Genomic DNA, 16,935 nt, shown 5'->3' on the forward strand with positions numbered 1-16,935 from the left:
TTTAAACATCATCTCAGTAGTCATTATCTTACAGTGTACCTGTATTGTGAAAAAGCACTACCCATCTCCTTCTTCACGCATAGCCTCTATTTACAACACAGGTTGTGCTTCATTCAGATTGGAAAATTGTGCACCCATGAAACGGTCTTGAAATGATTACCCTCCTGATGGGTTGGGAAATGATGACATGACTCTCAAACCAATGATGAGCTCAGTAAACCTCGGTGCCCCAATTTGTAGAGCACCATTCATTCAGCTTCTTCTCAGTTGCAACTATTGGTCAAGCCCAAACGGTATTTTTTTTAAAGACCAAATTCCATCGATAGGACGTTTGTTTTTTTTGGGGGGGGGGAATCACGAAATGCCATGGTTGTGCCATTGTATTGCGACCGTATTGCACCCAAATGTACTCACCACTGAAAATAAAACAATGACTGAAGTCGGATTTTAAATTAGCCCAGGAAATCAAACCTCAAATACCAGCGCATCGAACGAAAGTGTTGAGAAAAGTGAGACTTTATATATGATGTCTATTAGTATTGCAAGGGCATCTTAAAATGGTACAAAATATCAGCGAGGTGAATACTAATGAGTGAACTATGACAAATATGTCTATACTGTACATACAATAATAATAATAATAATAATAATGATATAAAAACTGCAAGTGAGCAAGAGCGGAGGTCACAGTTCACCAAGTTGTGCTAAAAGTACAATCCCACGATCACAGGATGGGCTAACAAGAGACCCTGCAAGCATTTTAAAAATTGGTCGAATGAGGCTTTTGTAATATGTACACATATACTGTATATGCGTGAATACTTTATAGCTATTTACACAAAAGGCCCCTGCAAAACAAACAAACAAACAAACAAAAATAAATAAATAAAAATAGTCTCGCAAATGCAACAATGCAAAAAGAAATAAAGACAAAATCCTCAGCTTGAAAAAGGCAGGTTGTTGCCATCTGTAGAGCTGCCACCTAAGAAAATACTACCAATGTGTTTTTAATTCAACAGGGAGTGATGATCGAAACACGATCCAAAATATTTGGAGTTGGGTTATCACAAAACTGTTGAGGAATTTTACAAGAGCACGTGAGTGTAATTATTAAAAGTGTGCTTGGGCAAATGTCCCCTTTTGCATTGTATGAATGCACACTTAGAAATCACATGTGGCAGGTACACACACATTGGATACAGTATCTTACATACGCACAGAGTGTTCTTGTAAACAAACAAACAAAATAAAGTCAACGGTTCTTTTGAATTTTTATGGCGCACTGACAGCAACTATTCCGAGCCCAGCGATTTCAAGTGACCGTCTCGCAAAAGTAGTACAGTATGTGCATTTCCAGTTCTTCCATTTAGACCATTTCCATGTCTTTGTGTGGAAGGAAAAAAAAAAGGGAGACCGTCCTTGTGATACGAAGAATCAAACCATAGAAATCAGAACTAGATAAAAGTCAAACTTTTCCCCACTCCAGGAGATAAACCATCCAAGGTCCTCATTCACAGGCAATTCGAGTGACTGAGATCATTTCTTTCACTTCAATGAGTGCTGAATGTTCTTCCAGATAAGAGCATACAGTCATGACGGATACAATATCAACTCGGCACCTAAAATAAGAATCAAAACCCTTTCTAGAACATTAAAATAAAAATAAAAAGAGCACATGAACATCAAGTCAGACATGAACCGTTTATAAGTACCATGGAAATGGCGGCCTCAGGCCTTGACACAGGTGAAAGCTCGGTCAATATGAAAACAAACTGTTTCTTTAACAGTTTATGAGTTTAATCAAAATATAAAATGTAACCAAGGTGCTGATGATTTTTATTGCATGCTTATAGCTATAAACTGGAAACAAAAACATTCCCCCGTATACAAATTGTCCTTCCTCACATTGAAAGTACAGTGTAGGTGTATATCATAAAAATGACCGTAAATCGGAATTAGTGGATGAGCAGAGCTGAAAGGTGGTTCCTGCTGTAAACCAACAATGTGACTATGAGCCAAACTTCACATTTAACAAGCGTCTTCATCTTAAAACTGATGGTTACCCACTTGCACCGTTTCTGGATTACAGTGGAACCTTTAAAGTGGAACGCAATCCGTTCTGGGACGACGGTCCTGTCAGATATACTGGAAGTTGAATTAGCCTGCTGCCGTCATACAAAAAATGAAAACTGTTTGTGCAATGTTTTGACAAACAACTTACAAAGTGCTTGCTAACTGAAGTAAAGTGAAATCTTATGATGTGACAGTTCGGCCTGTTTCTTTTTTTGTGTGTGTGACGTTTTGAACATTCTGGTTTGGAAATGGTACAATTTTTTGAGTGTTTCAGCTGTCACTTCTTCAAGCAGTATTTGCTACACATATTTCTACACCTGAAAGGTAAAACAGACGAATGACACTTGCGATCAACACAAAGTTGTTGCGCCATAATACTGCCAAGCTTTCGTGACACCGATGCAGTGGTGAGGTCACGTTTCTAGAATGCTAATACGTTAGCCTCACACTCGCCGTGACAACAACCTATGTCTATATAATAATAGCCTGTTGTCGAGGGTTTTTGGAGTGGGTGAGATGTCGGGGAACACAATTTCCCGCTCGGAACAACAAGGAAATGTGGATGAAGTAGCATTGAAAAAGCTAAAAGCCACTTAGCCGCAAGAGTGCCCCCACTGGTTTTGTCTTCCATAAGATCGGCTTTTCTTTCCATTGAGATCCATTAGGGAGCCTTTTGCCGACTCTCAACTACTGTCACTGATGTAAATTCACACACACGAGGGGTAATAATACTGTATAGCGGATGGCAAAAAATAATTCGCAGAGCAAATAACATGGCCATGTCACACACATTTACATGAAAAACAGAACATTTGGGGTCCTATCTTCAATATTTTCCAAGGCCGAAAGGTTTGAGAACAAGAAGGAAAACAAGATTATGGAAAAGGTTACCTTATACGCGTTCACATTTGAGCCATGCCAGTAATCCTCTAGAATCTCTCCGCCAGACTTTAAGTTCACTTTCCACAAAATGGCACCGAGATTTTTTTCATGGTGACGATTTCTGCGCACGGCACCTACAGTACGTCATTGCAGAAGATTGTATCGGAACACTGTGTATTCATTCTGAAGGCTAACGGCCCTTCCCTTGCTTGGAGAATCCGTTTTAGGTGGCAACGTATATGTGAATGCGCTTAGTTCTGAATTCATGTTTGGAGATTTTATTGGCATGTCAAGGCTGTGAAGATCAATACTGCTTGTGATAAATATTTGAAATCCATGAGTGGTGCAGCAACATGTGAAAGAAGTGTGTGGGTTTGCAACATCTGGGCTTCAGCATGACTGCAGCTTATTTTTTATGTTTTTTTTTTTTGCTGGCAAGTCACGACAACTCTGCGGGCTTGCATCACTTTTGCGGGCTACACACAAGCAATGCCAATGTGTGCTTGCTGCCACGAGATGAGTTCAGCTCCGTGGGAAGGAGTCACAAAAGGCGACGGGGATTATTAGCTTGTGATTATGGAAGTGGAAGTGTAATGAATCAGTCATGGCAATAATCCTCTCTTTGGGCTATCCACTGGATTTGGATCGTGTCCTCCATAACAAATCCATATTCTTAATTACAGATTACTTTTGTGTCTCCGGACCTACTGCAGTAAGGGCTGGCCTTGTTGCGCTTGAAATAAAAGAAAAGAGAACATAGGGATTGAGTGAAAGAAAAGAACTAGAGACATTTTGTCATACTGCGAACGTAGCACTCTCGGGACATGCCAAGGCTTTGAGCCAGGATGAAATCACGGTGACGTTCACACCGGGTTTAAGAAGAATCCAGTTTGAGAACGTGAGGGTAGCGCCAGGTTCGTTCTTCTCAACGGCTTCGGCCCTCTTTTTGCGTGCTACAGGTGGGTGACTACACCACAGTGTTCCTCTGTCTGTAGGGAGGGGGCGGTAACATGTTGCCGGCTTTCATGGCCGCCTCCGACAAGTATTCCTGGTTTTCAGCAACGGCAGGGCGGATGCGTCCATTCTGCCTGTAGAAGAAGCGTGTGCTGCAGTCCTGCAGGTACTCCGGGTTGTGCAGAGTGCTTTTCGGAGGGAGACTGTGCTGCCAGTATTCAGGATTGTCAAAAGCAGCCTTCTTGCCTTTCTTATCGAACATGACGGCGCCGCCGGTAATGCCTGAGTGCAGAGCATGTCCCGAATGCCCCGGATGCAGGGTGTGGGATGGATACGCCGGGTGGGGGAGGTGGCCAGGGGCCAGCACGTATCCGGACGTGGGGACCGTGTAGCTTGATGTTGATTTGTTAACCGTCTGTGATACCGTTTGGGCAGTCGAAGTCCCCGGTACGGAGAAGGAGACGGCCGTAGCTAATCCGTTCTTGTCCCCGGTGTTAAGGAAGGTGTTCAGGTAAAGCGGCTCGTTGACATACTCATCGTTCCTGTGGGCGGAGTGGCTGCCGGAAGCGGCAGCGGCAGAAGCGGCCGCGGCAACGGCTCCGGCCATGTGCAGAGTGCGGCAGCCTCCCCCGTCAACCACTGCATGGGCTTCTCCATTTTTGCGACGTGCACTGAAAGGGTTTTCCTCAACAGCGTTGATGTGCTCTGAAAACAGGAAGAGGATTTACAGGGGTTTGGGTGTATTTTTATCATCTCAGTGACCGTATTTTCTGCACTATATGGCGCACCTAAAAGCATTCAATTATTTCGAAAGCCGACAGTGCACCTTATAATCTGATGTGCCTTAAATATGGATCAATATACAGATTTCTTGGAATGAGTATTTCAAATGTTTTGTAAAGCGCTTTGCTACAGCGGTTGTGAAAGCTCGACATCAATAAAGCTGTATTGTATTGTATTCCCTTTAGTTCAGTTCCATCTAGTGGATGCACAATGCAACTGCAGCCACTATTATAGCTTTGAGTCTATGCGCCTTATCTATGCGGTGCGCCCTATATATGAGAAACAGTTTTCAAATAGGCCCCTCATTGAAGGTGCGCCTTGTACATCGAAGCCTTCGAGTGCGGAAAATACTTCGCAGTAAGTCAAAGAAGTTGCGAGTTAGATACTCCGGCAGGATACAGTGTGACTAAATATGGGGAATATGTTAAAATAGTTCTGACGGCTTTTTTTTGGGTGCGGAATCCAAAACTGATCTGGAAGTGTGTTTACGCATTACTGTGAAATTAACCTGAACTCTTCCTCTCTCTCATGGCCGTGGCGTATGGATCCTGCTCCTTCTCCCCCTTGGCTCCTCGTTCGGCAAGGAGAGCAGTCGGGTCCGCACTGTAACGCTGTCCGCTGCAGTCCTCACACGTGCCTATTGAAGGGCACACACACACACAAAAAAAAAAGATGATGGAAGGTTTAAATGACACAGACACACATCTTGCCATAAAATATGATCAAGTCCGACTCTGTATTACCTTGTCCTGTAGAAAGTGCTGATCCAGCCACAAGGACGCTTGATCTCGGGGAGGCCTGCTTCCTTAAAGTGCCGTTACATCTCGGATCCTCCTGTTTGGCGCGGACAAATCCACCACCGGTCTGCCCTCCCGAGGCCAGGTCCTGGGAAACGAGGCAGGCCCCACTCACGGGCGGAACCGAGACTCCTCTTGGGAGGGTGGCTATTGTGTCCTGCCGGCTAAAATTTGGATCCTGGTAGCAAAACTGGTTTTGAGAGAAAATAGGAAAGGATTCACAGAGAAAGAATTTTAGATGAAATAAATTGTGGAAAAAAAAATGTTCATCGCGAATGTATTGTTTGAGTAGAAAACTAAACCATCACTGGAGACAAGAAATGCCAAACAATAGCACTTAATGAAATTACACAACAAAGCAAAAAGTCTTCAACGTATCCAGGAGCAGGTAATGCTGATTTCTGTCTTCCATTATTCATCTTGTTTTTTTTTCTTCAGTTGTTTTGCCTCATTGCTTCCCTGACAGTATTTCCTGTACTATCTCTAATCTGTTTGAAACGCAATTTATTTTTCATTCTCCCGAGTCACCCATAACACTTCTGCACAACATGAGAAAAACATTTTCATGGACAGAAGGCAATTGAAAGTATCTTTTAAAATTACACAAGAGGCAAATGGTGTTGAGAGGGCGCTATACTCGGCAAGTAGTTAAACACGAGCAAGATTATTTCCTTCTCGCGACGTGTGGTTCTCATTTTCTCCCTTTCTTCTTTTAAATTTCAGCTTCAAACTTTGCCTAAATACTTTACACACCCATCAATCAATACCTGGAGAAACATGCCTATTAGTATAATGACAGTGCTACCTCTACTTACGAGCATCTCTTCATAAGAAATTTTCAAGTTACGAAACACCTCGACCGGAAAATATTGGTACCAAAAAAAATTTGAAGACACTACTAGCAGCTCGAGTTTCCTGAACACAACATAATTATGGCTGCTCTGCCATTGGCTATTACCTAGCATCATCCTGGCATCCCATTGGCTAAGAGGGCCCCTGAGAGAGAACATGGGGCAAAAAACGATGAGGGTGCAGTTAAAAGTGATATGACGATCATTTTTATTCTTTATTCTCAGTTTTTTACATTATACACAATTGTCATTTATTGTGCAATAATCTAATTATAACATGTATTTATCCATATTTTGATGCATTTTTACGCTTAGAAAACATTTATGTCTGAATTTTGGAACAAATTAGGGCATTTACATGGAAAACGCGTCTCTACTTCCAAAATTTTCTAGTTCAGAAATTTCTTCCAGAACCAATTAATTTAGTAAGTAGAGGTACCACTGTACCGGCGGCCTGGTAGTCCAGTGGTTAGCACGTCGGCTTCACAGTGCAGAGATACCGGGTTCGATTCCAGCTCCGGCCTCCCTGTGTGGAGTTTGCATTTTCTCCCCGGGCCTGCGTGGGTTTTCTCCGGGTGCTCCGGTTTCCTCCCACATTCCAAAAACATGCGTGGCAGGCTGATTGAACACTCGAAATTGTCCCTTAGGTGTGAGTGTGAGTGCGAATGGTTGTTCGTTTCTGTGTGCCCTGCGATTGGCTGGCAACCGATTCAGGGTGTCCCCCGCCTACTGCCCGAAGACAGCTGGGATAGGCTCCAGCACCCCCCGCGACCCTAGTGAGGATCAAGCGGCTCGGAAGATGAATGAATGAATGAATGAATGAAAGGTACCACTGTACATTCAGTTCGCCCACAGCCTTTCTTCCCCGTCAATAAAAAAAAATTCCCTCTGTTTGAAGGTGATTGGATGCAATACCTTGCTGGGGTCCATGAGTGTTTGCGAAGTGTACGTCAGAGGTGGGATATTGAAGGAGTGGGGCACCACATACTCCTCAGCATCCATCAGGTCTTCCAGCTCCTCTTCATCCAGGAGACTTTGAAAGAACTTGCTATCGTTGGGACTCGGCAGCTTCATTCGGTCGTCCCCCTAAGAAAAATGGATACGTTGAGTCCAGTCAAGATGTCGCGAGAGTTCAAATGTGTTCTCAGATTAAGAGCTCCAGCCTCGCTGCATTAACGACGTCAAAACAATGATTACCTCTGATAGAATTTCCCCCTCGGTGATCCTCGGGGGACCCAAACGCAATTAAGTGTGACAGTTGTTAAGTTGACAAAAGGGAGCAAGCGGACGCAGTTTGCCAAAGAAATACATATTAATGATGTCATCCTTTTGAAATGACAGAACGTTTTACTGTAGTCCAACGTGCAGGAATAATTATATAGATAAATAGAGAGAGAGAGAGAGAATGGATAGGAAAAGTACGTTGTGTTAGCTAAAAGGGTCTCCCCAACAACTTTTTCACTGTATAGAGAGTTATGTGAAGGGAAGTTTATGACGGTTATTTTTCCAGCGGAGGTAAGTGGTATTCGGGGATAAAAACAGCTTGGAATAATCAATTATATTGACCTCCTTGACAGAATACATATTTGAAATCTGTCCATGTTTGACTTGCTTAATAGAGTTGAAAGGAGGAGTGGGGCTGGTGGACATCTTCAGTATCGAGTTTACTTTCGATTATATTCATGCATATTTATCAAGAGTGCATGGGGATTACGTCAAGCTCTGTAAAATGAGTTAACGTGGGTGCAAAATCACGACTCCGTTTGGAACCACGGAGCCTTTGACTAGATTAGATCCCATAATGCATGTCTCGCATAGCCTTTTGCTCTGAATGATCATCTGGACAAAAGGGGAGATCTTTTGGGACCTGGCTCGACAGTACACCTCTGCAAAGCAACTTTTCACTTTTCTCTTCTTCTCAACCCAGATCCTGGGCATATATATGTCTTCCATCTCGAGCACGGGCATCAAACTAAAGGCGCGGGATCTGGCCCACTACATCATTTTAACGTGGCCCCTCCGAAAGAAAATCATGTATGCATTTTCCTTAAAAAAATGTACCGAAATGTCAAATTATCGTGAGTAATACACGACATTGAGATTTTGCAATAATTTCATCACCCTTACAAGTAATAATGCGAGAATGCGATGAAACATTTTCGTGGTTTCATTTTCATAACAGCCCTCCGAGGGAAGACGTAAGTCAAAAGTGGCCCACGACAAAAATGAGTTTGATACCCGTGGTCGAGAGTACTTCAACTAATGAGGTTAGGGTCACCCATGGCATTGTATCATACACATGGGGACACATTATTAATGCTAAAATAGTCCGAGTTGAGTATAAGGTGTGTTGCCATTTCCCCCAGCAACAACATGTCGCTTGATTTTAATTCCATTCATTAAGGTTTGGCGCGTAACTTGTGACTGAAGCGGTGCGGCCCAACGGTGTTGATGACATACTTGAATAACGAGGTATCTCTGGGGATCACGGGCCATCCTGGTGAATTCTGCTGCCAGTTCTCTGAACTTGGGTCGGCTGTCTGTGTCAATCATCCAGCCTGGAAGAATTGCAGGATGATTATTTTCAGTTTCAATGCACGTATGGGAAGAAAAACATTTGGAAGCTGAAATGTTTTATTGCAAAAAAAAAAAAAAAATGCAGGAAACGTATTTTGATGGAGTGGTTAGTGGACCTTATTTAAAAAGAGTGTGTTTGTATTGACGCTATTTTTGTGATCGGTGTAAATTCTTCACGACGTGTGGCAACGGGTAGGACCCAAAATTGGTCATATCGCAGACAAGTGCAGGCGGGCAGTTCTGCAAGAGGGTGGGCTGCACCGCTGTGGGATTGCTCATGGCCGATTTCAATCATCGCCCATCAAAGTGTTTCCTTTCATTCCCTTTAAACGCGCCTCACGAGTCGCACGTTGCAGTCCTGACATGGCAAAGACACAACTTCGCTGTGAAGTGGGCACTTGGAAACCTCCCCACCAACTAACCCTGATCGCTCTTTTAAAAAGCAGAGATCTTAACGTTGACGTATGCACATGGTTCAAACCATGTCAGATTTTTGCTACGGGGACAATGTCAGTTCCGATTCATTTGAGGTATAAAAGGAAAAGCCGTAGACGGCGACCACATCAGTTCATTTAATCAACAAGACAGAATATGCGGTGGAAGATAAGAGGTATGAAAAACAGTAGAAAGCTTTTTTCTTTCTTGGAAAACGATGGACTTTCCTGCCAGTGGATTAAGCATATGTAGAAGCATATTTATAATGTTGTTCTACGGAGTTGTGTGTATTGCGATGCGACGACCCTCCAGATAGGTGACGGTGACCTCATCCCGCTGTGAGTGCGTGCCTGCTTGCCAGGTGGCTGCTGGATCAAGGTGTCACCAAAAAGCAAGGTGACTGGCAGGACCAGAGCCTGCAGGCTGAGGTGAGACTGGCATGAAATCAGAGCTTTTTTTTTTTTGGCCAGGATGACGCCAGGGCAGAGGTGAACAATCCATGAAGCCAGCATGTTAGAGGTGAGGTTACGGACAGTTCGAGTGGATTATGTTGCACGCCTTACAAACTTTTTAGTTTCACCTCCCAAATTCAGTTCTGCTAGTCTAAACAATCCTACAATGGCATTTAGTGTCAGCAAAGGAAACGAGACCAAGTGGGAAACAGATCGCTGAGTAAGTCAGTCTCAAAAGGAGATCCAGAATTGATGTCTGCGCATATAAGTGAGACGGCTCATCTTTGAACGAGAATGTTGCTGTTCGTAAGTTGCGGTAAATTTGTGTCTCTAACAGAACGGCTGAACAACAAAATAGCCTTCCGCACATAACTAATGCATGCGCGTGGTCATAAATCTTCCCAAATGAGGACGTACATTTGACTAAGACCATGTAGACGTCAATGGTGCAGATGGGCGGCTGTGGGAGACGCTCCCCTTTCTCCAGTAGTTCTGGAATATCTCTGGTTGAAATGCCATCGTACGGCTTCCCTCCAAAAGTCATCAGCTCCCAAATTGTTACCCCTAAAAGAAATCAGATGAGTGTTGATTAAAAAAATAAATAAAAGAAAAAAAAAAATAAATATAATAAATAAATTATATATACACACACACATTATATATATATATATATATATATATATATATATATATATATATATATATATATATATATATATATATATATATATATATATATATATATAATAAAATAATAAAAATAAGAAAGGAAAAATATGGGACATCACCGAAAAAATAGAGGAAATATACAGAAAGAAAATAAACTGTGCATTATTTGAAAGGCATGAGAATCTACGTAAAAAAATGCAGAAAATCACATAAACTGACGAGATGCATCGAAATGATTTCACGAATTAAAAAAAAAATCCCAGAAGTATTCTATACATCGGCATGTATGTCGTGAATCTTTTACTCATGCAAATCACACATGTATTATGCATTGGCAACACAATACTTTTTACTTTTTTTGAAGGATCTGTACAAGCCGTACGTAAATGCGTAATAAAACACGTAATGTAGCGTTCGTTGAACAGGAGTCCCAGACGCGATCTAAATCTCACATCATGCAATCTTACCGTAACTCCAAACATCACTTTGATGAGTAAACTTCCTGTAATGAATACACTCCAGGGCCATCCATTTAATGGGCATCTGTCAGGGAGAACAGTGACGCATGACTTTCCGCACAACAGGGATTGTCGCTTGTCAATGAATTTGACTGGCAACCGATGAACACGTTTGATGATGTAAAATTAAGAGTTACAGCAGAGGTGGAGAGCTCGCCGAGTCATACGTCTACTTCTGAGACAGTGCTCGGATTTTTACTGCCGTATTTTTTTGTGGCACGTAAACATTACATGGTGCTTTATGAGACACATTTGGTGTTCATCAGACCAAATGTTGCCATGTAAAAAGCTGCCGTATAAATTTGCTACCCGATCGGACAGCATGACGCTTTCTACTGACACTTGTATAAATAAGTATGAATAAGATAAACCTTTATTCGTCTCGCGATGGAGAAATTCCCAATTTACAGCGGCAAAGTTATAAAAGGAAGAAAGTCAAAAAAGTAGAGGAGCTTCTGTAAAGGCAGCCACTCTCGCGGCGCCATCCTGAAGTCTAAATAACATGAAATAATACAACACAACACATAAGACACAGACATTCATTCATTCTTGACCACTTTTCTGCATATACTCTGTTGTTTGAAGCAGTTCTAGATGAAAGAGGAGAGGATCAAAGTGTCCTTTCACCAGTGGATCAGCGACGTCATGCTGAAAAAGTTCTATTGTTAAGTTTTGCGTGTCTTGTGAGCATCTCCTAGAGTTACCGATTACTGCATCCTCTCAAGGTTATCATTGTTTGCATTCACGCAAGAATACAAGTGAGCAAGGACTTCTGTCACTCAGTAACACAATCGAGCTGTTTGTTTACCTTGCGCGAACGTAAGCGTTATTTACCTTTCCTCCATCTGCATTATATTCCTTCTCATTGACGTCAAGCAAGCGGGCTAAGCCAAAGTCGGTGATCTTGATATGGTTGGGAGATTTCACCAGGACGTTGCGGGCTGCCAGATCCCTGTGGACCAGCCGACGCTCCTCCAGATACATCATCCCCTGCAACACACGCGTGGACATGTTACAGTACTTTCTATTGCACTTATTCACACGCAACACCCGGCGCATGCAAACATCAATATGTACTTGCCGTGACCTGCGCAAATAAACACTACGTGAGACTGAATCCCATTCAACATCGCCGTCTGTCTTCGCCGTCCCCCATCACTGTAATGCGATGCGACCGCCGAGACCCCATTAGCTTTTTCATAATCATTACTGTAATTATCATTACTACCACACTGTTATTTTCATGCAAATTCTCATCAATCAACAAGCCAACTGTGGAAAAGACGCTTGATAAGTAAAAACCGCAATAACAACAGCCTCCGTAATGGGTCAAAACAGAGTAGGCTTTTCAATTAACTGCGGATCCATAGGAGCAAGAAAGCCATTTAAATCAGTACATTAAATAATAAATCAAGAAATCATCCAGTTTCATTTTCTCTGTTCCAAAACTCAATTAAAAAAAAACATTTTTTTTAGTTACCAACCTAATAAAGGCAAGCAAAAGTGCTTTGATGAAGTTGCCTTGGTTTATGTTTGGTACTTACACCAAATATGATTATTTGTCAAAAGTCCTAAAACTGGTGGAGCACTTTCCATGAACAGAAGATCTTTAACAATTGTTTTTTTTTTTTAAATGAGCGGAACGTGTGGTCACAGTATACACCTTGTTGACACAATCTGAGAAATTTGGGAGAAAGCGGAAGCGCCCTTTCCGTAGCAGCATCAAGCGACAATATATGCTGGACACAACTACATCGCATTGGCTTCACCATTTAGTTTAGCGCAATTTGCAGTCTTTTACATAATCACACTGAGAAACCGAGTAACTAGAACAAGTATTGTTAAAAAAACAAAAAAAACAAATTTATTTTTAGTGACCAGCCAGGATCATTTTTCGTAACAATGTACCACATTTAATACCTCGAGTGGCGTACTGAAGAAAAAGTCACCAGTTCCAGCAATGTCAGGGGACACGTCCTCTGAGGACGGCTGAAAATGTCACCACGATGCTGTCTTTGCCACGGGCCAACCACCACTTTCGGAAAAACGGACTGACTGATCAATAAAGCGACTTGTCACTCTTCATCCGTGATGCTGCATAGCTGAGGCGAACTCATAGTTGTTAGTGATATTATTATAATTTTATTCTTCTCAAAATTTGGGAGCGTTAACACATGTTGACAATATCTGACAGCCCGAGGTCTGTAATTGCAGGAAATATGCATGTTGGACAAGGAGCCAAGAGCCAGTGAACATTGTGTTTCACCTAAGTGTGGAAAAAAAAATAATAAAATCCACAGGCTTGAGCCATGCTCGATATCACACCTCCAAATACACACGGCCTTTAAATCTCCGGAGATCAGACATGGAAAGGCAGCAGAAAGAAGAAATAACACAACTTGGAATCCAAGCGAAGTGTCATCATATTTTACCAAGACGTCTGGGTTCTGTTCACCCAGCGTTGTCACAATCTATATGTATTTTTTTTCCCCCATTAAAAATAAAGTGCGCATCTAAAAGCTTTACGACTACAGTATATGAAAGAAAAGTGTGACCTGTCTGGATACTTTGTGCTCAGCCATCCTTTTTCAAAAAGTAAAGAGAACAAGCCCTCCTCGAAAAAATGTGACCTACAGTCAAACACTTATTTACGCTTAATGCACTGAGTCACATGGAGTCACGAGGAACAAAACCCAGGCTCAACAATATTTTCTCCCAATGTGTTTTGGGAAGACAGATGTGGCGGCAAATGAAGTGAAGGGCTCGAGATCAAATCAATAGCAGGAGAGAGTGGCGAGGTAGCACTTATTCTTCACCACCTGGCACTTCCCATTGCAGTTAATTCTGACAAGAAAATAAATACACAGAGGGAGCTGTCAAGACACTCGAACGGCGCGCTCGCCAAAATGTATAATCAAGCGATTCATCCCGACGGCACGTGATTCATGAGGAAACGCTTCTAATGAGATGGAACACTCGCTGTGAGCATGTACTGGAGGGGCGAGGGCGCCGGGGGTTGGCAACTCTGACTGGGAATAACTCTTGATGGCAACTTTATCTAATGTTTTTTCAACCTCAGCGGGCCAATAGTCTGATTTGTTAAATAATCCAAATAACTACAACAGTAAGCATATTAAATGTGATTCTCTTTGACGGCATCAAAATCGGCCATTGTTTTTCTTCAAGCTGTTAGACTGAATGGTGAAGAGTTCAATCCGAGTAAAACATGAGACATTATTAGCTTATACAATCAAAAGAAGAAGAGTTTTTAGGGAAGAAAGCTATTTGCCGAGATTAAAGGATAAAACTTCTTGGACATGGAAATCCATGTCAACAAAGGACATAAAAGCTACCGTATTTTCCACACAATAAGGCGCACCTGAACGCACTTAATTTTCTCAAAAGCCAACAGTGTGCCTTATAATCCGACGTGCCTTCTGTACGGATCAATATTCTGATTTGTTGGACACAATATTTTAAATGTCCTGTAAAGCACTTTGCTACAGCGGTTGTAAAAGCTCCATACAAATAAAGCTTGTATTGTATTCCCTTTCGGGTAGCTTCACCTAGTGGATGTATAACGCAACTGCAGCCACTATTGTAGCTTCTATTCTATGCGCCTTATAATGCGGTGCGCCCTATATATGAAAACACTTTTAAAAGAGGCCATTCATTGAAGGTGCGCTGTATACTCCGAATATCCTTCTAGTGCAGAAAATACGGTGCTTCTTGATAAAAATAGCATTGTTTGTGTTAAGAGCCCTGACATTGGATAGTAATTGCAAATGAAGTAAAAAAACAAAACAAACCAACTATAAAAAACGGATGTGTGGGTGTTTAGCGTGGAGTTTACACTGTACAAACACTTCAATTAGTCTACTTGTACATGAAAAGCATAGTTTAAAAGGCAGCTTCTGGAGTGGATCTAATTTGATTGTGCGGTTACAATATACTGTAGCTAATTTCATGGCTGGCCACTTGAAATCAGATTAATACATCAGCCTTTGTATGTTTAATCCTTTAAAAGCAAAAGAGCTTTTATAGAACTTCCAATGATTTATTTTTCTTTCAAACCGCTGAGCTGAATTGTTTTTTTACATTTTATTTCAGCAAAAATGCACACTTCCTTACCAGGATCTAAGGATTTCAAACCATGTGAAAACAGTCCAAGAGGGACTACAAACAAAATCTGATAATAATGACAACAACCCAAGGCTGCAGAGCACGGTACAAGGAAGGACAATGTGGTTGATGCTCAACATACATCCTCTTCAATGATGAACAGTTTCTGAATTGCGACTCTGCTTCAACCCAGATTTGTTTTTCCCACACAATTATGCAAAAAAAAGTTGATTTTAATCACCGTATGGCTAAGAATACTGACCAACAGAGAAAGTGAACACAGGTAGCCGCGGCTAACATTGGACGGCAAGGACTTGGCTTGAGACAGTTTAGCTAGCTGTCAATAGCTTCCGCTGACGAACTCCTATAAGCTCGAAGCAGGTTTTTTTCCCCTTCTCTCTTTGTTTACCTAGTGTCTAGGGATTATGCCAACAAATTTGATTCAATATTACGAAAATAATTCTTACAATCATACAGATGGTAGATCATGATTCAACATTCTCTTTCTTAGCAACAGTACATCTGAATGGGCATGCTAATTGTGTTGCAAGCAGTGTTCATCTTCTTTGGAGCCATACTGGCGGCTCATTTAGAGCAACATATCTGCAATTTGTGATGAATGGAATTTTTCTTTCCCCACACAGGACAAGGAAAAAGCACAACTGATCTTTCCGCACGGCTAATATTTAACTTATCGAAAAGAGCGCAATAAGTAAGGTAGATTTTCTTGGAAAACGTCTGTGACCCGATTTGTTTAGAAACCAGTGAGTCTCTTTTCTATTTGAACTGCCTCATTTACCTTTTTTCCTCCCTAAAGAATGACAATATTTCTTGAAGGCACCGGATGTTGTGTTACTATTTTTGTGTGATCATATGACGAGTGAGCATTACTAAAGATTTGTGGCATCAGTGCAACGTTTGCCTGATGTAGTACGTGCTAAATGAATGCTACACGGATATAAAAAGATCCCAGTGGGCACGGTGAGAGGGTGACTCATTGTTTAAGGAATGAGGTGTGACAAATCAGACCAACGTGGAGGAGAAACAGAAAGGATTACACAATACTGATGAAAGCAGTCTGCTTTTCTTTCGGTCTGAACCACTGTGTCAGAGTGGATTTAAATAACGACGTTGGGGGACAGCTTAAATATGAAGCAGCAGACTCGGTAAGCAGGGAGCGCGAGGGGGAGACCTTGTGTGTATGCATTTATTCTCTCTGATGAATGGCCAATGCAGCCGACAGCACACAGGCTGTAACGGTGTTCTTGTCGGTATCTGAGCATCACCAATTTATGATCTTTACACCTAGACCCTAATAATACTAAGTATAGGATCATTGGAAAACATTCTTATATTAATCATTCAGAAAATTGATAAGCTACACTATTGTAGACCAAGACAAAAACTCACAGAGGCCAAAGACTTTTGGGAATCGAGAGCCAAGACGGAGAAAAGCGGAGACGGAAAAAAAATCCATATCCGTTTCGAAGGTGCATCGGATTATAAAGCGCAATATCGGATTTTGAGAAAATGAAATACTTTGAGGTGTGCCTTATAGTGCGGAAAACACGGTACATCTTGTAGCGAAAAGTTCAGACCACATTAACAGAACAACGGAACTGAACAGTCACCAGACCAAAAACGAGAAAGGACAAACATAGGAAAGAGTGTTCAGAAAATTTTGGGGGGGATGCACGTGTGGGTTCACACAGACGCTCTGTGATCCAGACATTTTTCACGTCACGTTACTTCTCCTGCGCGGCTGCTGCCAGACTGTTGGGTGTGCCAGGCCCCCGCAGGCACATTTGGGATCAGGTGGCAC

The 16,935-nt window shown here is 42.0% G+C and overlaps 1 protein-coding gene across 2 annotated transcripts in view; it reads right to left on the minus strand.

Moving 5' to 3' along the window:
• Window positions 1-2,187: 2,187 nt before the first annotated feature.
• LOC127611236 (receptor tyrosine-protein kinase erbB-4-like) overlaps window positions 2,188-16,935 on the minus strand; it is a 155,932-nt gene continuing 141,184 nt past the window's right edge. For both annotated transcript variants that reach the window (XM_052081637.1, XM_052081636.1), the window contains exons 21-28: window positions 11,826-11,981; window positions 10,941-11,016; window positions 10,222-10,368; window positions 8,801-8,898; window positions 7,256-7,426; window positions 5,436-5,679; window positions 5,201-5,329; window positions 2,188-4,614 (exon numbers count right to left, since the gene is read on the minus strand). In XM_052081637.1, the coding sequence (XP_051937597.1) occupies window positions 3,923-4,614; window positions 5,201-5,329; window positions 5,436-5,679; window positions 7,256-7,426; window positions 8,801-8,898; window positions 10,222-10,368; window positions 10,941-11,016; window positions 11,826-11,981 (1,713 nt within the window). In that variant the 3' untranslated portion in view covers window positions 2,188-3,922. The remainder of the gene's footprint in view (window positions 4,615-5,200; window positions 5,330-5,435; window positions 5,680-7,255; window positions 7,427-8,800; window positions 8,899-10,221; window positions 10,369-10,940; window positions 11,017-11,825; window positions 11,982-16,935) is intronic.

The sequence above is a fragment of the Hippocampus zosterae genome, chromosome 12 (assembly GCF_025434085.1).
Source record: "Hippocampus zosterae strain Florida chromosome 12, ASM2543408v3, whole genome shotgun sequence".
Classification (NCBI taxonomy): Eukaryota; Metazoa; Chordata; class Actinopteri; order Syngnathiformes; family Syngnathidae; genus Hippocampus; species Hippocampus zosterae.